At 40.6% G+C, this 25,462-nt stretch overlaps 3 protein-coding genes across 7 annotated transcripts; 2 read left to right on the top strand and 1 right to left on the bottom strand.

The window, feature by feature from the left end:
• On the bottom strand, nt 1-12,391 carry LOC138616495 (coiled-coil domain-containing protein 30). Of its 4 annotated transcripts, XM_069690839.1 has the most exons (19): nt 11,960-12,391; nt 11,163-11,336; nt 10,944-11,064; nt 10,336-10,523; nt 10,022-10,117; nt 9,436-9,601; nt 9,037-9,108; nt 8,305-8,420; nt 6,857-6,964; nt 6,459-6,557; nt 5,606-5,707; nt 2,924-3,015; nt 2,698-2,824; nt 2,404-2,507; nt 2,020-2,161; nt 1,433-1,569; nt 1,135-1,252; nt 382-437; nt 1-290 (listed from the first exon to the last, which is right to left on the bottom strand). In XM_069690839.1, the coding sequence occupies exons 1-19, from the start codon at nt 11,972-11,974 to the stop codon at nt 77-79; spliced, it is 2,247 nt and encodes a 748-aa protein (XP_069546940.1). In that variant the 5' UTR covers nt 11,975-12,391; the 3' UTR covers nt 1-76. The 4 variants fall into 4 exon arrangements, with proteins under 4 accessions (XP_069546940.1, XP_069546938.1, XP_069546939.1 ...); XM_069690837.1 differs by having other exon boundaries at nt 10,944-11,336; XM_069690838.1 differs by lacking the exon at nt 11,960-12,391 and having other exon boundaries at nt 11,163-11,372.
• Nucleotides 10,380-18,184, top strand: emp3a (epithelial membrane protein 3a (MAM blood group)). The gene is made up of 6 exons (XM_069690841.1): nt 10,380-10,434; nt 13,942-14,040; nt 15,911-16,039; nt 16,341-16,443; nt 16,593-16,733; nt 17,569-18,184. The coding sequence occupies exons 3-6, from the start codon at nt 15,962-15,964 to the stop codon at nt 17,742-17,744; spliced, it is 498 nt and encodes a 165-aa protein (XP_069546942.1). The 5' UTR covers nt 10,380-10,434; nt 13,942-14,040; nt 15,911-15,961; the 3' UTR covers nt 17,745-18,184.
• A 1,209-nt stretch (nt 18,185-19,393) lies between these two features.
• On the top strand, nt 19,394-25,329 carry fam83e (family with sequence similarity 83 member E). Of its 2 annotated transcripts, XM_069690582.1 has the most exons (10): nt 19,394-19,890; nt 20,460-20,606; nt 22,423-22,547; nt 22,627-22,763; nt 22,896-23,049; nt 23,362-23,421; nt 23,543-23,593; nt 23,688-23,913; nt 24,003-24,206; nt 24,891-25,329. In XM_069690582.1, exons 1-10 carry the CDS (start codon nt 19,423-19,425, stop codon nt 25,071-25,073), a joined length of 1,755 nt encoding a protein of 584 aa, XP_069546683.1. In that variant the 5' UTR covers nt 19,394-19,422; the 3' UTR covers nt 25,074-25,329. The 2 variants fall into 2 exon arrangements, with proteins under 2 accessions (XP_069546683.1, XP_069546682.1); XM_069690581.1 differs by having other exon boundaries at nt 22,627-23,049.
• Nucleotides 25,330-25,462: the final 133 nt, after the last annotated feature.

Raw genomic sequence — 25,462 nt, 5'->3', positions numbered from 1 at the left:
TTTAATTAAATTCTGTTATTTATTCATTTAATAAAGTAGCTTCCGTACAGTATATTCAAGTTGCAGAGAGGAAACATCAGGACTTCATACTTTCAGAGTTGCTGAGCGCGGTCGAAGGACCTGAGCGGTCCGGGTGGCTCTGCATGGAGGTCAGATTCAGGTAGCCCATCTCCGCTGATCGACACAAGGGCCCAGAGATGCAGTAGAGAGGGGAAGGAGGCTTATCAGTCTGCTTGCTGTGTGTAGTGTCCAATAAGGCCTTAACTTCAGACAGGTCCGGACACATTGCGCTGGGGACAAAAAGTTCCCACAGATTTGATGGTGTTTTATTTCACCAAACAAACACATTTTGATCAAGTTCGGAATCAGGATCAGACCTACCTTTTCACAGAGAGAGATGTGAAACCCTGTTGGTGATTTGACATTTTCTGAAGCTCCTAATTAAACATAATAAAAACATGGCATTCATGTTATATCATTTTGAAAATAAATGGGGCATTCTCTATTGTGTGTGTTAAGTAAAGAAGACGGCATCGCTCTAAAAACAGCAGCGTGGGTCGGTCAGTGTTTGTCAATCAATCCATTGTTTTCTTGTGTATTTAAGGCAATACAGCTTCTCATGTACTAGCGTGCCCACCTACTTTTCCTAGTCCTTTATATGATAGTTTGGAAGGCAGTTGAGTTACATCAGCTTTATATTGGCCATACCCTCAGTGTATGAAAGAGCACTACCGCAGGGCGTTTGTCCCAACGGCTGTCAGACTGTTCAACACCAGCCTAAAATAATGTAGCACTGTATGTCATAGCACCTGGCACTTTTTTTTCATCCCAAGTTATATTTATTTTTGTGGTATATAAGTTTGTGTATGTGTGTGTGTATTTATTCATTAGTCTTACTTTTTCTAAATAAATTATTTTTATCTATCTTATTTTTTATTGTATACATATTTGTAATTTTTTTTCTTATTGTGTGCACCTTTTTTCATAACTGTGTTTCTATGCTGCTGTGATGACTAAATTTCCCCACTGTGAGATGAATAAAGTCTTATCTATCTATCTACTGAAAGATGACAAAAATACCTGGAGAAGCAGTAATTCCACATCACAGCATGTGCATAAAGATTTAACTGTTACCTCAGCCAAGTGAAGCGACTGCATGTTCTGCAGGCTGCGTTCCAGGACAGAAAGCTGGTTGGACATATGGAACATTTTGTTTCCCAGTTTCTTGTTTTCCATCTCTAAAAAATCCACCCTGCAAAACAAAATAAAGGTCTCATTTATGTTAATTATGACATACTACGTAAATGTACATTATTTGAGTATATAGCTTCGGTAGCAACTTTTCCTTTTTAACACTTTCACCTTGAATATAATGTGCATAATGTGTGGACTAGGTGTTTTATCTTGCATTGAATGTCAGTAATTTCAGTACCTGAATTTGGACAAAGACGCTGCTAGATTACTGTCATTCTTGTTGTGCTCCTCCTCATTCAGCTGTTGTAGAAGCCTCCTCCTCTCAAAGAGTAGTTTCTCATTTTCCACAGTTATGCTGATAACAAGCTCTTTCTCCTGGAAATGAATAAAAATGAGAATTACACTCATCATATCACCATCATTTACCATCACCACACTTGAGAGCGAACTGTAGGATCAAACTTGTGTCAGTACTGAAATTACAAATCACCTATAAGTCAGCAGCACCCTCCCTTATAGATGCTTTAGTAATTGAGCATCGTCACCTTTAAAAAGAAGTCGTCAACAGCCTGTTTCATTGGTCAAAAATATTAACATACTTTGGTTGCAGAAGGGAAGAAAAGCTGTAACCGATATCTGGTAGAAACAATTAGTGATCCACCAAATGCATCCAAAAACCAAACAAGTAAATTGTCTCATGTTATTTAGAAAACACAACATAAGGAATAAGACAAGATATATTTTGAAAACGGAATTGAAATTACTAAAATTCAGTTATGCGACTTTAAACATCTTGATTTGTTTTGCGTTAAGGAGGAAATTCACCTTTGTTAGTGAATGGGAACACAAAGATAACTTCCTCTCTAGACTTTTTATCTTTTCATCACGCCACGTGGTTTCATCATCAAGTTTCTGTTTGGCGCGACACAGTTTTGCCTTGTGTTTTTCCTTCATCTCGTGGTATTTACTGTAAGCAGATGGACAAAGACATGACTCATTAAATCTGTTTTTGACGTAAAAAATGGATTTCACTGTGGCAAAAGAAAACAATGAGATATTATACATTACAGGTAAATAAAAGTCTTGTATTTTTTTAAACGTACACATTTATATAATCATTAAATTTAAAAGAATGCTGTATTTTCTAGTGTCTGAACAGTTGGAATACAACATATGCAGTATAATAATATGACATTATGGTATGGTTACCTTCGCTCTTTGTCAAGACATTGAAGTGTTTCACAGATTTCCTTCTTCAGTGTCTCACACTCATCTTGGGTGATCTTCATTACTTCCTGATAATCAGGACACTCCTGCAATTCAAAATGAAAACCTCAGTAGGAGCAGAAATTTGCGATAGACTCTGGCACATTTAACTTCATTCACAGCTTTTACACATGGAAGGCAGCCGTTTCTGCTCTCCAGTACATGTAAATAGGCATACTGAAAAACAAAAATAAGTTTTAATGTGTAACCAGACATTGTCCTGACAAAAGAAATTACCCCATGTGTTGTGTTTTCGTTGCACAGCTGTGTGTGCAGCTCTTTATCCTCTGTCCTGAAGCAGTCTTCCAGCTGAGAGTGAGTATTTTCCCAAGCCCTTGAATCTGCCTCTTTTTGCTGCCACAGCCTTCAAACCCAGACATGGACACACACTTACAGCATGTCTTACTGCAAACTTGAGCGGTGGCATGCACATACATGAAAGGTAAAAGGGTAGATATCCTACTTTTGATCATGGAGGTTGTTTTGCTTAGTGCATATTTTAGATATGAGGTTATTGTTGTGGGAGTTACCCAACTGCTGCTGAAGAGAAAGTATCTGAAAAGAAAAGAAAAAAGATTTGACATCTTGCAGTAGGAAACATATGCATTTCTCTTAGAAATATACAATAAATGTAATGAACTGGAACCTCTTCATATTCTTTTGTAACACTGATTCACTCACTTGTGACTCCTTCTCCAAAAGGTATGTCACACTGAGTTTATGTTGTAAATCTCTTCAGGTCTGATTGCTCTGTATCACCTCAGTTACCCTGGATTTATATGACAGTATTAAGAAATGTATTGAGCACAGCATTATTTCACGAGTTATATCGGCTAAGGTGTATGACACAAAGTTTAAAGGTATATTATTTTTTTAAAGACTGAATCAGCAATACAGTTGTGTTTAGTAAAAAAACCACACAAAAAAACAGGTTTCCTTTACAGACAGATATAGTAGACAGTAGGTGTAACCCAGTCGTAAAACTGCGCGGGTTATAGTATGTTTCCTTTGTTGTTGTCTATTTGCCAAACACAGTGTCAATCAAAGCCACTTTGTTCAGACGTAGTTCTCATTGGCTATATCTGGCAATGCAGGTTTCTGATTGGAGGAGTAGGTTAAGTCCCACCCCTCCAGGTAGCCGCCTGACTGAGCGCAGCTGGAGACCGCGATATTCTTCAGCTAAACACGGGACAGTAAAAAAAATTGCGTGAACAATAAGTCGACCTTTTGAGAGAGTTTCTGTGAAGAGACGGGAGTTGTCCAAACACCGGTGTGCCAGGAGTTAACCTCGTTTGGCAGCGTCTCGGTGAGTTCAGCGAAGTTAAGCTGCAGCGGCTAACTGTAGAAGCTGGCGTTGTCCGTCGGTGTCCTCCTCGCCGATATGTGAACTTGGCGTTGTATTGTATTTACGGTTGTGTTAGTCAGAGCTTTAAGCTGCAGTTAATTGAGCACCATTCTGCATTGATATCCCCGGTGGGAAAAGTATGATTCATAGCTCAGTTGTCCTTCGGTGTTATGCGTTTGTGTTTAAATTCGTGTTGCTCTATTTTATATCGCAGCCATACTGTGACGTCATGCACTCCTCGTGCCAATGATAACATGTAATGTTTGTTTTAAAACTACCGAACGACGTCGCAGGTTTCTCCCCATGTGAACGCATGTTTGGAAGACAACCCCGGCTGCCAATAGACACGGCCTTTGGATGCAGCTCACCGGGGGGGGGGGGGGGGGAGTGGGGGGGGGGCAGAGGTGTTTGGGAGGTGTAAGGTGTGGAGGAGACAGATGAGGGTGGTGAACTAAACCTGTTGAAGAAACAGTTTAGCTCATTGGACCTCTCCAGGGAGTCCCCTGGTTGTCTCTCTCTCCAGGGAGTCCCCTGGTTGTCTCTCTCTCCCCTTGAACCCAGTAATCTCCTTCATACCGGTCCACACCTCCCTCACGTTGTTCTGCTGGAGTTTGGCCTCCAGCTTCCTCCTGTAGGAGTCCTTGCACTCCCTCATCTTCTCCTTCAGGTGGCGCTGCACTCTCCTGAGCTCCTCCCTGTCCCCAGACCTGAAGGCTGCTTTCTTCTGATTAAGAAGCACCTTCAGGTCACTGGTGATCCAGGGCTTGTTGTTGGGGAAGCGGCGTACAGTCCGGGATGGTACGGCGGTGTGTTCACAGAATTTGATGTATTCTGTGATGCAGTCCGTCATGCTGTTGATGTCCTCCCCATGTGGACCACACAGCACATCCCAGTCCGTGGACTCAAAGCAGTCCTGCAGGGATTGCACCACCTCTCGTTCACATAGGCTGCAATCCCTCCACCGTTCTTCTTGCCGCTCCGCACAACGTCTCCGTCCGCCCGAACGGTCCTGAAGCCGGGTACGGGTAGCGCGGCGCCATCTTACTTTGGATGCGATTTTCAGTAAGGCCTTAGAGAACTGAATTTAGTGATCCCGTAGCGTAACAGCCTTGTTTACATACAGGCTAGGTTTTTGAGTTACCTGGAAAACCCTGTAGATTTTAGGTTTGGATTCTCCTTGACGAAGGAGATGGCGAGCCTCCTTTAACCCGGAGGAGTCGGACCACGATCACCTGTTGTTCTACGGAGGAGACCGTCCGTCCCTTCATCCGAGTGCACCAGTGTGGTAAGAGCTCTCTTTTGTACTAAACTGACTTGACTAAAAAAAAAAATACTGTTACGACCTCAACACGGCATCATCTTAAACGTTTGGATCCAAAGAAACTCCAAACTTTTTGCGCTAAAGAGACAATTTTCTTTCATCACCTGTGATGTTGAGAACAAGTTCATGAGTGTTACGTTTGCGAGCTGCTGAGCAGTTATTGTTACTTTTAAATGCACCAAGTGCATATGTTGAACCTAAAATGTGAGCGTAAATAGTTTAATGTTTTATTGTTTGTTAAAGTTTACTACACATTGCAGTTGAACGTAACCCCACGGCTCCAGGTGATTATTGTCCGTTATCTCCTGACAACCTCCCTTACGAATCGAGAGCACATTTGAGTCTTCTGTTAACCCTGCGCGGGTCACATGAAGATTACCCAAACTGTTTGATACGGACTTAAATGTTCTGCTCTGTTTGAAGACAGCTGTGAACTTCTAACGCTTGTAATGCTCGGGGATCTGTGCAGCGGGACTTACTTCAGCTAACTCGTTGGCTCGGTCAACCTGAAGCTGCACAGTGACGAGCTGCTGCTGCTGCTGCTCCTCCTGCGGGGAGGACTCCAGCCGCTCCACCTCCTTCTGCAGAGATTCAAGACATAACAAGGATTCACGGAGCTACCAAACGTCTGCGGTGGCAAAGGTCCACATTCGAAAGTTATTTTAGGAGGTTTAACTGGGAGCTATCGCGCGATGACAAAAAGGGCACGACGACTTTCACTGGGTGGTTATTAGGAAATACTTTACATCTTTAAATCTGACTGCGCTCAAACTAAAGGAATTCAGTGTGTGGTTTTTACACACATTTTATATACAGTAAAGAACCAATTTCAAAGAATAGGATATACTGAAAAATGATTTATTTCAAAATATACTGTCCCACATCAGCTACCAAACAACTTAGTCTGCACAATTCAATCAGACCCTGTTTGGCATCTTGTTTTTACGGTTTCAGAAAGCGCACTATATATATAATATCTGTAAATATTTGAAAACAATAAATGTTTTGTCTATAAGCACTTTCAATTTAAGCCCATTAATCTTTTAATTTTAATTAATATACAGTGTTTAACCGCTGATATTCTTTTATTTACATTGACTGACTGATAATAACTGATTCCTTCAACCCTTGTCTCATAAGACAAGATCATTTGATACATCAAGGCCACATCACTTTGAAGTATTTGTCAAATCAAACTTTACACATTTATTTGTTTGAAATAAAGAAGCCATGGTAAAATAGCTACCGTATAGGTTTGACAGCTGAACAAACTCTTTATGATAACCAGCCAAAGTTTCCCAGTCGAGTGTGTTTTTATTTGTAATAACTTACAGTTTCCTCTTTTTCCAGGAAGTGTCTTGTCTGTGCAGTGAGTTTGTCTTGCACATTTCTGCAGGTGTGGTGATTCTGTGCTTGATCTGCTGTTTGAGCCTGAAACGAGTTTAGTAAAAAAAGATGGTGCATTTTCAACACGTACAAAAACGAGGAGGTTTCTACCGATGATTTAGCAGGAAATATCAGTCTTTCTGTCACCAGTCTACACTGTGTATTTTTCCCCTGCGTTAAACTGCCATCAATGTTGAAAATGAAAATGAAAATAATGTCTCTGATATTTGCATGAGCCATTTGATGCGGAGTTACATTCAACTCCAGTTTAAGACTGAATGTGGGATGGGCCGACTGTTTCGGCGTCAGATGAGATGTTCAGACATCTGTTGAGGTTGACGTACTTTGGCTGATTCGTTGGCCTGAACTTGCAGAGTGAGGAGCTGCTGCTGCTGCTGCTGCTGCTGCAGAGCTGACTCCAGACGCTCTGCCTTCTCCTGCAGCGATACAACCTGAGAAAAATAGACAATAACGCGTATTATCAAAAGTATCAATTACTGCATTTGCTTGAGCCAAGTCCACATCAGATCACTCCTCCATCCTCTTCCTCCCGCTGATATATAGAGACTGAAACGGAGATCTGCAGCCCGTAGGACAGATCACTTGTTAGTCAGACCAATCAGCCGCCGTCCTACAGCGTTGTTTTGCGCACTTGAACTGAGAGACGGTCAAAACCGCAAACGTAAATATTAGCGACTGCACCGACACGGTCGCCGGCTTCACTACGAATGTTTATGGAAGACTTTGTCTCCACAAACAAGAAGGAAAATAAAGCCTAACCAAACGCCATGAATTAATAATAAAGCCCCTGTAATTCTCTATGCACAGACCACACCCTCCAACCTCCACGTGTGGTTTACTGGAGGTAGGGCTTGGCTGATGGACGATGTCCCCGATGGCTCACTCATCGCGATGGGAATCCAGCACCGTGGCTGTGGTGACACAAATTATCTGCAATTTTTCAACCAATTGTGGAGGATAAAACGCTGCTCAAGCATTGACATAATGTGTTAAGACATCACTGATGTGTTTGGGAACAGGTTTTGTTGTCCTGGTTAATGTCTAGTTGTCATAACGGACACGATTAACACAGTGACACTTGCTGACAATAGTTATTGTCCTTCTTTGTGCTCATAACAGGTGTCAGTCGTAGGCACGCCCCTTAAAGTTAAATCATGTGGGTAACCGCATTATGGGTTGGTTGCTATACACTAGTGTAAGTGTAAACATCAACACCATGCACTGCTCACCCACAATAAATTTAAAAAAAATTCTCAGATATTAAAGATAAAGGGAAAAAAAAAAAGCATAGAGGAAAAACTAAGATTCTTTTTTTGTAACAATTATAATTAATACTGTAACATTTCCAGACTCAAAATAATGAACATTTTACTGTAAAAAAGAACTACAGTACAAACATAATTGTGAACTTTGTTTAGGTCTAAAAATAAGCCTTGCAACACACAGATCTAATAGAATCACCAAAAGTACGATCTACCAGTACTTTAAATACGGGCCCACATGCTTTAACAACGTAGGCTGAAATGTCTGACTTTGTCCTTCGTTAGCACAAATGATGGCAATAATTACATATAATTTATGTACCTGCCAACTAAAAGCAAAGATTTGAGTGAAGTGTGTGCTTTGTATGTGGAGAAATTATAAATTCAATCCTATTCTCCAATTTCAACGCAAAAGTGTTTGCTGCAAAAAAAAAAAAAAAAAAAAAAAGTTTAAATCAAAATTCTTCAGTGTTGTTTTCTCACCAAATTTCTTCCAGCGGGAATCTTACCGTCTGCTGCACAGAGCTCTTCTCAGCATCCAGTGAGCGTACCCTGTTCCTCAAGGCTCTGATCTCAAGGTCAAGACCATCATTCAGCTCTTTGGCCTTTCGCAATTCCACTATTTCTTTTGAGATGAAATCAGATCATTTACTCATCAGATTATAAATAATACATGTTAAGGAGTTCAGTGTTATCATGCATTCTTGTCAGTGAGAGCGATTTTGAGTATTTTAACTTCAAAACACGTCGAAGGGTTTATTTTTGTACATGATTCACACGGGTCTGTACACACTCTTTTGAAGTCTGGACTATCTGCTGTAAGCGTTGCTCACGGTCATACTTGCCAATAAAAGATCCTGACGAGCATACTTCCAGTGAAAGGAAACTAAATCCACAGCACCCGTTCTGTGCAAAACTACATTCCAAAGTATATCTCAGGCTGACGTGAGGCTCTTTACACTCATTTTCGTACAACATTTCCTCTTTGTATTTCTCCAACAGTGTTCCCTTGCAGAGCTGCAGTGGAGGGAACTTCACTGTAAAACACTGGCAACATGTGCGAGACGTACCCCGCCCTCTCACCCCGTGCATGCTGGGACAATGAACCCTGATCAGGATGAGCCCGGATACAAAATAGTAACACAGCTCAATATCCTTTCAACAGTACATGCCCCCAAAACGATGCTGGCAACCATTCTGAAAACGGCTTGTAGAATACATATCAAAGAAATAATCCTCACCATATTTCTTCAGTTTTTCTACTTCCTGTCTGAGTTGTTCCACCTCCTGCTCTGCGGATTGCAGTTCAGGCTCTGTAAAAAAAAAAACATGCTAAAATAATCACACTTCCACACTTTTCTCTGCACAAAAGTTGTTAAATCTGTTTGGGCATTTTGTGACATTAAAATAACTTCTGAACTTCAGTAAGGTGTTTTTTTTTATTATTTTTTTTTTAGGGATTGAGCTGAAAGTGGTGTTTTTTTTTGTGTTTTTTTTCTTGCAATCATGGCTGATTGGTTTAAGGATAAAGTAAACGAGAGGAAAAACAGAGGTAGTTGTGAAAGCAGGCTAGTGTGTAATCACCATGAGAAATCACTTTTAAGAATTTTCGTTTTTGGTGGCTGATTCATATCTCTCACCATACGCTCTTTGCGTCAGATGAGCAGACTCCAGCTCGTCGGTCAAACGCCGGATCTCGTTGTGGGCCATGGCCAGCCGGCGGGAGCCCTCCTCCAGGTCCCGCTCCAGACGGGAACATTCCCTCACTAAAGTACCTTCCTGGCCGGCCGAGTGTCTGGCCTCCTCCTACAGGGACACGCAACAACTTACAAAATGGCAGATAGTAAATTGAGTGACATGCTCTCAAAGGAACTCGGCACGAATTTGAGCGAGAATGTTCCGAAAGTCGTGCAGAAACTGACGGGAAACCTTGAGAATCACACTGGATCAAGGCGCATCAGAGGTGTCGTGTCTTGAATTTCCTCTGCCATGCAAAGGTCCCTAGCTTGTGCTTGTACAGAGCTTAGTAACACTGGAACATAAAAATCAAATAGATTAATGTGGTTAATGTGAGTGCTGCTGAACAAGGGTTTGGAGTAAACATGCAAAAAGATACCTGGAAGTCATATATTGTACAAAAATTGAAGTCAGCATCAGCTCTGAATGCAGTTTTAGTGTATGTTAGTACTTAATGGGATGCACGGTGCACTAACAATACATACATACAGGAATAAAAGTGGTTTTGCTCTGTGAAGCTTTGTGGAGTCCAAAGAGTCTTTTCCACGAGCCCTGCCCGTGACGTGGTGCCCCCTTGTGGGTAGACTGTGAAATAACATCGGTTGACAATCACAATCGGACACAACAAAACCAACGAATCTGAAACATACTAAAATATATACATTATCCAAATTAAACTGAGTTATGGTATAGTGACAAGCTAAAAGTCACTTTTTTGTTTGTGTATTTTATCAATCTCCAGCATATTATGGATGCTATAAGAAGAAGAAGAAGACCCCATCGTGGGACAGTCATCCTCTAACCTGGCGTGCACTGGTGTTTAACGATTGTGCTTCTGTCCCCATCAGGCCAGCTGTGTTTCCATCACTCGTCTCCAGCAGGGAAGCCCTCTCCACGAGGAGGTAAGCCACCTGCTCACTGGGGCTGCTGTGAACCAGCTCTGTGAGACCCTGCTGGTACAGCATTTTAGCCACCTCGCTTATCTGGGCGTCTGCCACAATAAAGGAAGAAGACGTCCTGCTTACTACTGAAAATTTGGTGACTGTTGTTATAAAAAAGGCAGTTAAATTGAAATATACTGTATTTGGATTGACAATTCTAAAAAAAAAAAACACACAAAAAACTGACCTGACCTGAAAAATGTATTTTGTATTATTGGTCAAATTTGAGCATAATTAAGTAAATCGTTTTGAGGATTATAAAAGAAGAAGGAAGCAGATGTGTGTATGAGTGAATGAGACAAAAACGTCTCCATTATTTTTATTATTATTATTATTATTATTATTATTATTTTAAATAAGTATCATTTATGGGTAAATACAATTATTTTAGAAATCTGCATGAAAAGAAGTTTGTCTCTACCCTCGGACTATTCAAATCTGTGAGTGGTGTACAGGCAAAGCTTTCCAACCTTGAAGTGACACCAAACGCCGCAGCTGCTCCATGAGCCGATCGTTGTCATCTTGAATATCCTGAGCCAAAACATCTTTGTGCTCTGTGAAGATTCGGATCTGCTCCAACGACTTGCGTACCTCGCAGACCGAAAAGAAAAGCCAATATCTTGGTGCCTGACAGACACAGACCCCAGGCCCTCTCTTATTCTTGCTCGTCTTTACAATTCCCGACTCACCTCTGCCATCTCTGTCAAGTGTTGAGAGCGGTGGGCTTCCAGATCCCCCGTGACACTGCTCAGACGGCTCCTTGTGTGCTGGAGGGCTCGCCACATCAAACACAGCTGAGCCTCCCGGGGAGAGCCGGGAGCAAGGCCTTCCCCGCTGCACCATGACGCCACCTGCCGCAGCTCCTGTCGGTGACAAGTACGGGTGATCAGTTCCATCATCGATCTGGCAAAGTCAAACACGGATGATCAGTTCCATCCAAATGTGAATTTTTTTTGTTTTTTGTTTTTTTGTCATTCTAAGAGTGGTGATACTCTTTGCAACTTCAGAGAAACAGAAGACATGAACGAGTAACAAGTGTTTTTCTACACCGCGTGAATGCGCCTCCCAACTCTCGAGATAACGGGCACGTCTCTTGGCTGAAGTTGTTTGCGTATTTTTGGGGGCAGCAGCTGTTTCTTTCTGCGAAGACAGCTGACAACGCCGTCCGACCGCCCCTTCCTTGTGCATCTGTGGTGGTCTCAAACCTGGAACAACTGAGCAACCAAACTAAAAAAAAATAATAATAATAATAATAACTTACTTTGTCTTATATGTACGGTAATAATCCCCTCAACTCTGCAGCCAAACTCTCTGAAAGCCACGGATGTTATTTTAAAGTTCCCGCTGTGTAGGTTTCAGTAGGAAACAACGTGTAGCCACTGTACGTCTTTCTTTTTGGTGTAACCACAGAAGAACATGATGATAGGCTCACACTGTTTGAATATCAATTCGCTATTGCGAGGGAAAGTTCACGTGTTTTCTGTACCTCTGCTCGATCCATTTGTCCAGCGGTGACAAACGAGCTTTCGGCCGCGGTTTACAGTCACATTCAAGCCTCCGACTTCTGTCGTTTTCCAGTGGAAATGTCCAACACGGACTCAGAGCATCAACTCTCACCGAGACAGAACAGTCGCAAACAGAGCCCCGTAAAAAAAAACGAGTCCGTTTGTTTTCGCGGTCAATGGTTATAACGATACGTGACAAAGATGGGCACGTTTACTGCACTCCCCAAAAAAACTTTATGTTTAAAAAAAAAAAAGAAAGAAAAAAAAGATACTCCAAACTTTATATCCAAACCAGTGAGAGGAGTAAAACCTAACGCGTCTTTAATACTGCAGGGATGTACAAAACAACGTCCTATCACGTCCTGTGGCTTCGACAGCTGGTGGTTCTTGTAAAAAAAAAAAAAAAAAAACACTCACTGCGCACAGAGATTATGAGTTGTCCCTGGGTCCCTGAAGGCGTTACGGGAGACCTTTAAAAGCGTGTGTAGTTCAAGTTCACTCCGAAACATCAGTAAACACGGACATTCTTGTGAGAAACCATTTCATTTGAACTTTTTGATTCATTGAATAATCTGTGGTAGATGATTTTACTCAAGTACTGTTGAAAGTAGGCTACTAATTTGGGGTACTGAGTATTTTAATTTCTACTTTATACCCCTTCTCAACTCCACTGTAATTGAATGCAGTGTTCTCCTCTGAGACCACAACATTTAGTTGACAGTTATAGAACTTTTATTTAATAAAAAAAAAAAATGTTTGCGACTTTTTGCTCAGTGATGAGCTTAATAAACTGCACTGGCTCAACAGTACAAAATAGTTTAAATTAGCACCACCTCAATCAATCAAAAATGTACTTCAATACAAAATATGTAACAATTGCCAAGCAGACCTGTGATGAACTAAACAAAACAAAGCAGAAATAGGCTACTCAAAGAAAATAAAACGTATGTGACATTTTAATGCTGGACTTTTACTTGTAATACAATGTGGTATTGTTACTTTTACTTAAAACACTGTCACAAACACTATTTATAGGTTAAATAATCTAATATTTGTCTGTAGTTTGGTATAGGTATCCATTGTTGCTGCAGCTGCCAGTAATAAAGCATGCTCATTATAGAAAAATTTGGGATCCAAACATATACTGTAACGCTATTGAGAACAATAAAAAAAAACAAAAGGAACAAAAAGCTTTACAAGTTACTCAGTTGAGAACGACCACATCAACATTTACGCATAAACAACTTTAGTGCTGATAATTTGTGAAGTATGTTGTGTATTTATGTTTTAATTGCATTGTATTGCTTCTACTGTGTATATTGCGTTGAGGGTGAGGCAAATTTCCTCCCCTCGTAAGGCAAAAAAAAGTTTATTTCTAGCAAAGCCAGTGTAATTTTACGAAGGAGATTTTATATACAAGTTAATATCGTCTTAAATTTAGGACTAAACTCTGTGTGCTGTGTCTTGGGTGGTCTGAGATTTCCTACAGTTTACAGACATAAGTGGGCAGTTATCAGCTCTGATTTCCTGCCTTGTAGGGAGTAGTCTGGTGGTTCTTTATGCCAAACTTCAAAGCTGGATGAACAGCATGAGTACATGTGCAGCACCGGCAAGCAAAATGTGTCTTTATAAAATACAGCCATTGCCAGCCCACACATCTACTGTTCTGATAAATATGTTTCAGTTGTGTGATTCTTTTTGTTCCCTAACACAGCCTCTAATGGAAATATGCAGACCGTCTTGTCGTATTTTGTTTTTCATATCAGTGCAGATTGGGTGTCTGCAAAACAGCTTTTGAGAATATGTCGTGTTGGTCCGGGTCCGGAGGAATGCTATTTCTGGTGTTGAGCTGGTCCTTACCACACATTTGAGGGGGAGGGCAGGGAAGGTTTTGAGGAAATGGGTGTAGTGAACTCCTCCTATGTCTAACTCCACATTCCTCCTCTGTCCCCTTCTCTCCAAGCTCTGGATGTAAAACGTCTCTAACAGCAGAGAAAGAGCAGCAAACTAAGGAAACAGAAATCAGAGGATCACTCAAGGGTTTAGATGCAAAGGCTTTGAGGTAAGAATTCCATCCAAAAGCAAATCTTGGTTATGTTGGATTACACAGCAACGACATGCCTGAGTTTTCTGACACATGCAGCTACGGTCAGATGGAACTAACGCATCTGTGTGACACAGGAGATAAAAAAAAACAAAAAACAACAACAACTCCTTAATGGTCTTGTTTCAATAATAATGAGGAGGCTTTTGTGTTCTTCCATTGTGATATGCTTGCATTTTCTGTGATCTGTACTTTAGTTCTGTGTGCCAAGTACCTCGAACTGTTATGTAATACAGATGTGGTCAACGCATGCCTTGTTGAATAGTCAATAGCAACAGTAACTTCCCTCTATGGCTAGAAGTGGGTGACAAATAATACAAACTCCCAAACAGTCAGGGACATACAAAATGTAAAAGTGAACATCGAGCATGTCAGTTTGAAAATGGTTTAAATGAACAGTTTTCATACTTTAGTCAAAACATTTGATTCGATTATAGAAACATATTTTATTTGTGCATAACCCCCTTTCTAATTAGCTACAAAACAATAAAGCAGTCAAAATGAAATACATATTTTAGGAGAATTCTTTTCTTATATATTTTGTTCTGTAAACAGGCAACAAATATATATATATATATATTTTAAATTAAGCAATTTTTCAATAATCAGTATTTAGTCATTTTTAGCAGTTGTGCTTTAGTGAACTGAAACTACAGAGTCGTACTTAATAATGTGACTTCCTCTTTGTGCTGGCATCATCATCATCATCATCATCATCACAAATATTTATAATGGAAAAAGTCATTCAAGAGATAGAATTATAACAGTTGTTGTCATTTTCAACTCATTTGTTCTAACTGTTGTTTAAAATGTACATTCAAGTCTTAACTTAGGTTTTAATACTGAGTCATTCATTGGTATTAATCAGAGTTTTTGCCATTTCACTTCGCAACCTTTTCACAGAAATGCCTTCTGTAATTTAAAATCGGGGAACGTGTTTAAAACTTTTTGAAAAGTGAATACATTTGTGTATTTTTTTCATACTTGCTGAACCTTAAGCAGTGGTGAAAGACGAAACATTTACTTCAAGGATCTAAAGTAGAAGTACTCACTATGCAAAAAGTACCAATTCAGAGTGTTATATTCATCATATATATTTATTACTTCATTGACTTGTACATTTGAGCAGTTTTGATGTTTTACTGGTATAGAGGTAATTTGTGCAGTTGAATAGACTAATCTATGTAAAACAAAGCATAACAAAGTGATCATACATTTTACACATCAAATATTGATCTGAAAAGTAACTAGTAATTACAGCTATGAAATACAGTAAATGCAGTAAAACTACAAAATTTCCCTCTGCTGTTTAAATGAGTGGGAAATCAAATTGTATTCAAGCACAGAACATGAGTACACGTACTTAAATACAACACGTTCTACCTCTGACCTTGAATGTGATAACAGAGTGTCATCCTATATGTTGTATCTAGATTTAGAAAATAGGACACAACGGTAAGTCAGACCGTTGGTGGCCCGCGTGTTTGTTTATAGAGGTTACAGGGTGCCGATGACCTGATGTATTCCTCGGAGACTGGACAGACTCTGAAGATACAGTGAACCCCCCATCCCCCCTCTTCTGTCTGGCATGCTTGTGGCTTGTTTAATGGGCAGGGTTTCCGCACAAGGCAGAGAGCCCACTGATCGACGCCACTGAAATCTGCTGGCCATTTGAAATGACAAAGAAGGGAAGTTTAGCAGCGGTGAATGATGGTCTTTTTAAGTTCTGGCAGCAACACTGTTCAGTCTATTTAGTGATTCATTTATAAAAATCTATTAATCATTAAAAAAAAAAAAAATCTTTTATCTTTCTTGAAAAACATCACAGGGTTGTTTGTACACGGGACACCAGCTCTTCCTCACGTCTAAAAAAATAGCCATGGTCTTCCTGCTCGTATTCCTAACCGTGGTCCATTTGGTCACCTTGGCCATGCTCCTCATCGCCACCCTGGAGAAGGTGAGATACAAGTGCAAACCGATGTTTTGACTCATATTTCCCTACTTCTTACAGCAGATGTCACTGTTATTCTGTGTATTGCAGTCTGTGGTATTACTTTATACGAAGAAGAACTAAACACAAAAATGCTGCACGTCAACATACTCACTTTGCTTTTGATCGTCGTGCCTTCGTCTTTTAAGGCATCAGTAATCGTGCATTTTTTTCATTTTTAAATCATGCTTAACTACAACAACAACAACAACAACAACAACAACAAAATCATCTTTCTCCTGTACTCTTTCCACTTTCCTCCCTGCAGTCTTGGTGGATATGGACAGACTCAGAAATCACAGACATCTGGTATAACTGCTTCCATGATAATGACACAAAAACCTGGTTGTGCGCCGCTACCAGTGACAGCGGTAAATTATTGAATTATTTGTCACGTTTTCTGGATACATGTTTGTTGATTTTCTCATATGTTGAACGTCTGCATGACTGAATATTGCAGCCTGATGCTTTTAGTTGTATTGCAGTGTCTTGACACTCATTCTGTGCGCTGTTCTCCCAGACTGGCTGCAGTCTATCCAGGCCCTCATGGTCCTCTCGGTGGTCTTCTCCTCCATCTCCTTCCTGGTCTTTCTGGGTCAGCTGTTCACCATGTCCCGAGGAGGCCTCTTCTACTTCACAGGCCTCTGTCAGGCCTTTGCAGGTTTCTTCAAAGCTTATTCCTTTAATCCAAATAAAACTGTGAAAAGGACAACATGACAGCATTTTACATTTTCACTTTCTTTAGGACTATAAAAGTTTCTTTTTTTAAAAATTTTTTTTTACTAAGATAACTCAGCTGTTTCAGTTTTTCTTTTGGCAATTTAACTAGTTGTTCACAACTAGGTGTGATGTGATGAATTATGACAGCTTGTTTTCTCGATCTTTGCTATATATTCTTTTTAAATCATGCCCATATCCTTCTGTATAAATGGAGGTTTGAGTTTCAACAGATAGTCATTTTCTCATTGTTGACAAATCTCATGAAAATATCAAAACTGGAAATAAACGGGGCCACAGACATCAATTTATTTCCAAACTCTATTACAGTAAAAGCACACCAATGAGCCTGTTGAAGCGTTGCCCTCCTGCTACTCTAAATACTGCCTAGTGACAAATGTGTGTCAAACTGCAGCTGAAAATAGTCCTCAACATGTGCAACGTTAACTCTTCTTTCAGTAGCATTTGACTAAAAGCTGCAATGTCATTCTGTCTTTGAGAATTAAGCCTTTAAATATGTGGCTCATTTTTAGATTTACATCTTCAGTAGGAAACGGTCAGCTCGAGGCCGAGGGTGACAGACAGTGTCGGGAAGGCAGAAAGAAAGTCAGAGAAACTGACTAACACATTAGGAGTTTGTTAAGAAAGAGAAACATGTAGACTAACAACACTCAACACTGTTTTTGTTTTTTTTATTAAATATTTAGTTGGGCATTGTCTATGTGTCGTTAAAAAATACATTAAGCAGAAACCTTTTTTTTTACCTGTGACTTTTTCAGGATTTACAGACTTCGCCGCTTGCCTCATCTTCACCTTCCACCGGAAGGAGATCTTTAATGACTCCAGGGATCTGAACAAAGGACGTTTTGGCTACTGCTTCATCCTGGCGTGGCTATGTGTCCCTCTCCTCCTCGTAAGTGGAGTACTGTACGTCCACCTGCGCAAGAAGCAGTGAGCCAAGAAACAGAAATGGAGACCTCTTATGAAGAGCGTGATGCTCTTCTCTCTCTTCCACTATTTTCCAATTGACAGTAAACACACACGAGGAAACAAGAAGCGAGAATGAAATAACTCTTTAAATGACACAGTTCTGTATTTTTTCTGACTCAATTTCCACCCGAGCCTGCTGCACGGCATGTTGGACATTTAGTCGTCATGACGGCATGTCGGGCAGAAACACAGTGCTGTGAGCGCCGTCACACGGAAACAGATCATGATAACTTTAAACCAGTCATGCAGTGAGATGCAAAGCTCATATGAATTTGTTACATGAAGGATTCTGACAGAAATTTCAGGTGATTAGTGGAAACTTGTTTTTATTCAATGGGTTTGATTATTATGTGGAGCTCAAATGACTTGCTTTTGTATTTTGTATACAGTTTATATGTCTGCTCATTAAAAAAAATAGAATTAAACTCTACTTTGTGAACAATGTTATGAACTTTTGTCACCAAATGGTGAAACACGTCAGCTGTGCTGAAGATCATTTCTGTATTTAAAGGGGTTAAATCTGTGTAACCACTGTTGTGTTTTGCCTTAGAGGGCTTTATCTGTGACACGGAGCAGGTGCAATCCTCCGGCATAACACGGTGGTTGCGAAAGGGTGCCTCTCCTTTGTCTTTTAATCCCTCATCAATATTTGGCATTCGTTGTTTACTTTGTTACAGTCTGCTCACATTTCTCTCTACAAAATAGAGAAGCAACATTGCTGCAGAAGCGTAAACAGCTTTCAAAAGAATTTACACCGACACATAAAACAAACTGCCGTGATTGCACCTGACGCCTACAGACATGATGTCAGATGTTACCTGACAGGCTGGACCAGTCCAAAAAACACAACTGGCAGGTAAATGTCAGCCTGTTCGATAAAGAATGCGTGGAAATATTACTCAGCACACACCTCACACATTTAGGGTGGTGTAGGTACTGAAACCAAAATATAAGAGTGTGTGGCTTCATTTAGATACTGCATTGAAATAATGAGATAAAGCCTGGTCCTGAGTGGGTGTATTCTGTGTGTGTGTGTGTGTGTGTGTGTGTGTGTGTGTGTGTGTGTGTGTGTGTGTGCGTGCGTGCGCGCGCGCGTGCCGGGACGAGATCTGTCACCTGCACAGAATGTCTGGAATCTGAGAACAATGTCAGTAAGGAGTGGAAGGGCTACAACGAATTAGATGACAGGCAGGGGAGCGGACACGGAAAGAAGCACAGCGTCTCAGAACTTCCATGGAAGACTAAAGACTGACTGAGAGACTAAACTGCCCAGGAGGTGAGTATCACAATGTGTTGATTGCCTGTGTGTGGTTTTTTGTTTTTTGTTTGTTTGTTTAAGCTGACAGACAACCTGATCATCTAAACTCATAATTTTTTGTTTTTTGTTTTCTCGGGGCCAAGGCCAAGTAAGGAGTGAAGTCAAAACAGACTGTCGGCAACGTCAAGATATTGGATGTGTTCCTGGACAGCTCTTTCTAACATGGAAATAGCGTGACTGTCTTTCCAAAGGAATGCATGAAATCATCACTTCAGCTAGATTGAAAGGGGGCATCAGCTGGCCCGGGGCGGTCTTGTCGTTACACAGCTGCTGTCAGTGTCGGGGACTTTGAAAGGTTGCACTTATTCCCAGAGACGCACAAGTTATGTCAAACTCCCAAGAGCAGAGTCTGGATGAGAATGTTGTTTTCCTGCCGGTGGATGAGTCCTGCGCAGAGTTCCTCCATTGTGAGAGGGAGCGGGAAGCAGTGGAGAGACTCCTGAGCGCCGGACCGGAGGCCTTCAACAGCTCCGTCGGCACCAAGCGCTCCGCCTGCTTCTTATCCGCTGAGGAGGTCGGCCAGATAACCAGCTGGGCTCAGAACTATCGTCATAACCGGCCACAGGTGGAACAGGAGAATGGAGCGGGTAGCAGCTCAGAGATGGAGGACTTCCCTGACACCTACTTCCCTTGCCACTCAGACATGCCAACCCCGGACCTGGACCTGGGATGGCCTGAAAGAGACACCAAACGGGTGCAAACGGGAAACGTTACAGTCCACACCAGTCCTCCAGCTGAGGGGGATCCTTCTGTCAGAGAGATCATCAGACGACACTTACAAAAGGCCAGCCAAGTACGCAAATCATTTCATATGAGAAGAGGTGACGTACATGAGCGCTAAGTGAGACTTCATACACCAAACAGGGAAATTTACTTTTTGCTTCATCGGTTTAGTTTTATTTAGTCACTGGTTTGCAAATTAAGATTTTGCTTTAAAAAAAAAAAGTATAATCCAATAACAAAATATAATGCGCTACTTCAGTTTTAACTCTTTGACAGTATATAGTGTGGTCAGACATGAAGAAACCTACACAGCTCCATTAAAATGCAGCTTAACTGTGAAGTAATACATTTTAACGCAGGACATTTTTTTTTTTTTCCCAGAATAAGAATTTGCACTAAAACATCATGATCTTTGTAGTCTCCTCTTCAATTGTACTTATTTAGTACCTGGACGGTTGTCAGACACTTTTTTTTCTTCTTCTTCTTCTTCTTCTTCTTCTTCTTCTTCTTTTCTTCCATCAGATAATCAGTAGGATATTTTAGTTAGTTTCAGAGTTACAGGTTAAAATTTGTAAAAGTGTCTCTCTTTCTCAGTAACCAACCAATTACAGGCTGAGTGACATTTGGTGTGCTGTGCAGGTGATTGCCATTGTGACAGACAGATTGACAGATGGTGCAATAATCAGTGACTTACACTACGCTGCCTCGCGGGGTGTCCCTGTCTACATTATCCTGAACCAAAGGTCCATTCAGGAGAATTTTACGCTCAACAGGCTGAGGCATCCGGTGAGTCAACACCTACATACCAGCACACACCTGATATTTGAGTATGACACATTAGCACATTATGCGGTTAGGTTCTGTTTAACTGGGTGGAAGTAAACATGTATCAGAGTCGTTAAAAATTTGACACACTGCATATATGCTCTTTAGAGGCATCTCTTAAAACGCGAGTGTGTCTTTTTTTTTTTTTTTTTAACTTTGGCATGCTTATGTTAGGAATGTAACATGCAAATTTACCCGCACATACTGGTTGCTCAGCATTCAGCCAGGGATGAAAAACCCGCCTGAGGTTGAGCACAAAATGGAAAACAAATCTCTTTTCATGAACGCTGTGTATATTTGACTTAGATAAGCATGTCTGAGCGGAAGTACAAATTTTGAGGTGTCAAATTATCTAAAATAACCTCTTAATCTTTTTTGGCTTGCCAATCTTAAAGAATCTGATGCAAAAAAAAAAAATTCAGCATGACTTCGAGGGATGACAGAGTTGGCTGATCTAACACTTTGGTTCAGACCAAAATATCTCTGTTGGATGTAATGTGTACATGGATTCATAGGCCTGAGAGGATGAAGCCCACACACTTTTGGCATCAAATTTGGTCCAGACATTTATAGTTCCCAGATGATGTAGCCCAATAACTCTGATAACCCCTGACCTCTCCTCTAGCTCTATAACTGGATCAGATTTTCAGTTCGGTTTAAGACTACACATCTGCAAAAAATAATGATACTAAAATCAGACTTAGCTGAACATGTGTTTCATGAACATGTGCCAACTAGTATAGAAAACAAAAGTGGAAAAAATATCAATACCTAAATTCCACAACAACATGGCCAAAGCGAACCACTGTGGGCTCCATGGACAGGAGACACTCGGGAGAAATTTGAAATATAATGAGGCTGATTTTCCCCACCACCAGGCCAAAGGGAGATTTGAAAAATTTCAGCAAAACATTTAAAACAAAATTACACCTAATAATAAACCTTAAATTAGAGAATACACAATCAGAAAAAAAACATTAAAACCACTAACAGGTGAAGCATTATGCATAATACAACAGCCCAGCAACAAATCCTCTATTCATGAAGATCATAATGTTCATTTTTTTTTATTTAATCTGAGTGAGACAGGTGTGTCAGACTGTGATATGTGTTGCTGTCTGACTGTACTCGATTACACTGAGAGGTGTTCCTAATATTCTGTCAACTCAATTCATTTAAATTTTAGGGACAAAATATTAGGAACTCCTCTCAGTATAAATCAGAGCAGTTCAACATAATAACACATTTAAGTCTTCAAAATAACAATGAATAAGATCAGTACCTCTTAATCAAATTGAATAGCAACTGATCATTATCATTTTTATGAAAGGAGGATTTATCGCTGGGCTATTGTATTATACGTTGGTTTTAAAGTTATGGCTTGTGGGTGTAAATAATATCTTACAACAATGAGTCAGTACTAATGTTATTGAATTGGTTCTAAAAACTCTTATCTGCAACTCTGCCAAATTTAAATCCACAAAAATGAAGCACAACAAAGCTACGTCCATTTTAATCACAGTAGTATGAGCGGCTTCTTCAGAGAGGCTCGACAACATTCTAAAAATGGCAGCAGGTTGCATTTCAATAACAGACACATCCTATAAGGGGATATACCGCTTTACTTTTAGTACTGCCTCACGTGATATTGGTCCAGTTTATGATCCTTGTGTATGATGCAAGATATTAAATGCAACTCCAAGCTGACCATATTGTCACAGCTAAACGATTTTCAGTGTAATATATTGAGTTTCAACTTGAACCTGTGATCTGACAGAACATGCGTGTCCGAGTTCTTGGAGGGAAAACCTTTTGTTCGAGAGCAGGAAGAATAGTGGTCGGCGAAATGAAAGACAAGTTCCTCTTGGTGGATTTAGAGACAGTGATTCATGGCAGCTACAGGTAAACACACTTGCCTTTTAACTCTTCTCATTTACACGTGACACAGATTGACATAACAAGCTGTTGTTGCACTCTGCAGCCTCACATGGACGGACGCCCGCCTGCACCGGCAGCTGATCACTGTTTTAAGTGGACCAGTCATTGACTCATTTGATCGGGAGTTCAGAATCCTGTTTGCAGCGTCGCTCCCGGTGCCTGACACGTGGAAGGTCACAGGTACCCATGCAAATGTGCCTCATTGTCAGCTAAAGGAATTATCAGATATTAGGTTCCAAAAACAGCTCTCTCTGGAGCCTGAGATAACTCACCCTCCATCCCCACCTGCTGATTTCCTCCTGGACTGGGAAGCGATGGGTGTTGTTCAGAGAAACCGCAGCCCTGTTGAGCAACACGAGGAAATCATGGTCAAGGAAATGCCGCAGCAGCCCAACATGCTGTTTGAGGAAAACAAACCCATTATGGAAGGACCCACCAACAATGGAAACCAACTGCTGGAGAGAAGGTACTCTTGACTAAACCAAACGTTAGTTTACATCCTTAGTGATACCTCAAAGTTGTATACAGCATTGAGGGGACATATTTAAAATTCCCATCTCCACAAATGCAACTTTGCTGTATGCTTTAAGAAAAGTGTTTTTTTTTAGTTTTCAACTACAATTCACATCTTGCAAAAACTTAAACCAAAATAGTAAAACATCTTTTTAGAATATTGTCATTGTTTGTGTAATTTCCCCTGTGGAGAGCAGTGTAGTTTTAATATTTAGTGCTGCAGGTTGGTTCCACGTCCTTGGTCATTTTTTTTCTTTTACGGCAGGTTACATGAAACAGCCTTTCCAGCGACAACCGGTGTTTCAGATAGATCAACAACTTTCAAGTGAGCATTGTTACCGCCAATTTTGTCATAATTCTCATTAAAGACAGTTAGATCTCTTTGTTTCTTTTTTCTTCTCTCCTTTTAATCCAATCTTTGATTGGGATTTTGAATATTTTCACAGCAACAAAGAGCCCGTGTCAGCAGACCCGGCAACTACAGAGATAATGAAAAGGTGACATCAAAAAGCTAAAGGAGACACACAGAATGAATTAATACTAAAATGTCATCCAAAATAAAATAAAAAAATATTCTTTTTTCTCCTGCAGGTTGGAGTTTACGATAGAGAAAGCCATTTCCAGGCAACTCTCCAAAGAAAACAACTCAAATTTACATGACAGAAATACAACAACATGTGACGATAAAGCCACAGAGCCGACACACAAACTTTCCTCCACGGAGACAAGAGAGCGCTCAGTGAGGAAGTCTGTGTTGGAAGAGGAGAGCAGAACAGATGAAAACAGCTCCAGAGTGGAGAACACACCATTTTCGAGAGTAAGTAACTGACCTTGGCTGTCAAAACACTCGTGTTAATCTCAATACGAAGCCCCCGGGGAAACTGAGATGCATCTCTTTCCCCTCAGAGACCTGTGATCTTGAGGGTGCCGCAGTCGGAGAACTACAGCTCTCTGAGTGACATAATGAAGAGGATACAGCGTAGTTCTCCAGGACTGCACGGTAGACGATCAAACGCAGCGTCGGAACAGACCCGGCCCGCGATGGAGCTGAGCGTGCACAACACAGATACGAATCATGATGAGAGCAGAGCCCCAGTGCCGAGGTTTAAGGTCAGTCTGAGTGTGTAGATCTGTTTTAATTATATGTCTGAAAAAGTGATGGAGGACAAGACAGTTCTTACCAAAAGAAAGGTTTTGGTGCTTAGAGATATTTTACTTTTTTAATGCATCTCAGTAGAAGAAACACTCATAAAGGGTCGTTTCACCCAAACATTTGAAAATGAATAAACATAGTTCTTCTTTTTTTTTTCTACAAGTATCAGGACAGTGTGGCTTTTATTTGTTTACTTTTGGAAATATCCACCTCTGCACAAAACAGAGTTGGTGTTCACAATATTGATAAATTATATTTATTAAATCAAAAGTAATGTCGATATTACTTTATGAAGTATTAATCAAAAAAAGCAGTGGTTTTCTGCCTTTTTGACTTGTGGCCCCTTAAACTGAAGCAGTGTCAACTTGTGACTCTCTATCCCACATCATAGCTATTATGAGTTGTGAGTAGCAGTAAATCCTTTTTTGTCAGGTTATATAAAATGTATAAGGCAGTGGCCAAAAGTGTTTAATCTGTTTAATCACCTTGCGACTACCTGGTCAGGAATAACAAGCATGAACTGTTACTTTTTGAGAAGCAATTCATTGTTGTAGATGCTCTAAATGTTCAAATAATGTGCCATTCCCTCAAAACTGTACAATATTTGATACTGTTATTGTCAATCTGTGTTTCCTGGGCAGGTGGACCCATATTACGTGACACCTGCTTTAGCCCTGATGAAGAGGAGGAACGAAGAGGTGAAATCTGCATTGTACAGAACTCCAAGAACCTTTCTGGCCAGAGAGAGGCCCCGCAGCACCAGTCATGCTGCCGGCATGGACTGGAGGAGGTCGATAACAGAGAGGGAAGGAGAACAGGAATAAGGAGCGGCATAAATCTGAACAACATCTTCTGTCACTGAGGAAAGGCAGCTGCCAGCAGCGGTGGATAAACATGACGTCTGCAGTGTTAATTACTTGAAAACTAAAAACCAAAAACAGACAGTGACTCTGAAAATAAGACCATTGTTACATAATGTATACAAGTTTTCACTGTTGATTTGACGTCCTACTGAATCTGATTATGATCACGTTTCACTTAAACAGTGTGCTGTAAATAAATGAAATACTTCTGATGCTGCTCACCATGAATAGTGTCAACCGTTTTTAATCTCTGAATGCCTGCTGTAAAATTGGAGTTATGCCATCCAGTAGTTTCTCAACTAGAAGAAGAGATTATAGACATGTAGACATATTATAGACAGTGTGTAAAA

This window comes from Brachyistius frenatus, unplaced genomic scaffold, assembly GCF_029030835.1.
Source record: "Brachyistius frenatus isolate BFR_SWC_R1_liver_20210118 unplaced genomic scaffold, ASM2903083v1 Contig_10, whole genome shotgun sequence".
Lineage (NCBI taxonomy): Eukaryota > Metazoa > Chordata > Actinopteri > Embiotocidae > Brachyistius > Brachyistius frenatus.
This window is presented reverse-complemented; position numbering and strand designations above follow the sequence as displayed.

Bases quoted from the DNA above. Each gene is read 5' to 3' on its own strand.
- LOC138616495 (XM_069690837.1), bottom strand. From the start codon at position 11,316: ATGGTGCAGCGGGGAAGGCCTTGCTCCCGGCTCTCCCCGGGAGGCTCA. The intron at 10,118-10,335 runs GTTAGAGGATGA...GTTATTTCACAG, and splicing joins TAAACACCAGTGCACGCCAG to TCTACCCACAAGGGGGCACC. The intron at 2,162-2,403 runs GTAACCATACCA...ATCTGCTTACAG, and splicing joins TGTCTTGACAAAGAGCGAAG to TAAATACCACGAGATGAAGG.
- emp3a (XM_069690841.1), top strand. From the start codon at position 15,962: ATGGTCTTCCTGCTCGTATTCCTAACCGTGGTCCATTTGGTCACCTTG. The intron at 16,444-16,592 runs GTAAATTATTGA...CTGTTCTCCCAG, and splicing joins CGCCGCTACCAGTGACAGCG to ACTGGCTGCAGTCTATCCAG. The intron at 16,734-17,568 runs GTTTCTTCAAAG...TGACTTTTTCAG, and splicing joins CCTCTGTCAGGCCTTTGCAG to GATTTACAGACTTCGCCGCT.
- fam83e (XM_069690581.1), top strand. From the start codon at position 19,423: ATGTCAAACTCCCAAGAGCAGAGTCTGGATGAGAATGTTGTTTTCCTG. The intron at 23,050-23,361 runs GTACTCTTGACT...CTTTTACGGCAG, and splicing joins AACCAACTGCTGGAGAGAAG to GTTACATGAAACAGCCTTTC. The intron at 24,207-24,890 runs GTCAGTCTGAGT...TTTCCTGGGCAG, and splicing joins CCCCAGTGCCGAGGTTTAAG to GTGGACCCATATTACGTGAC.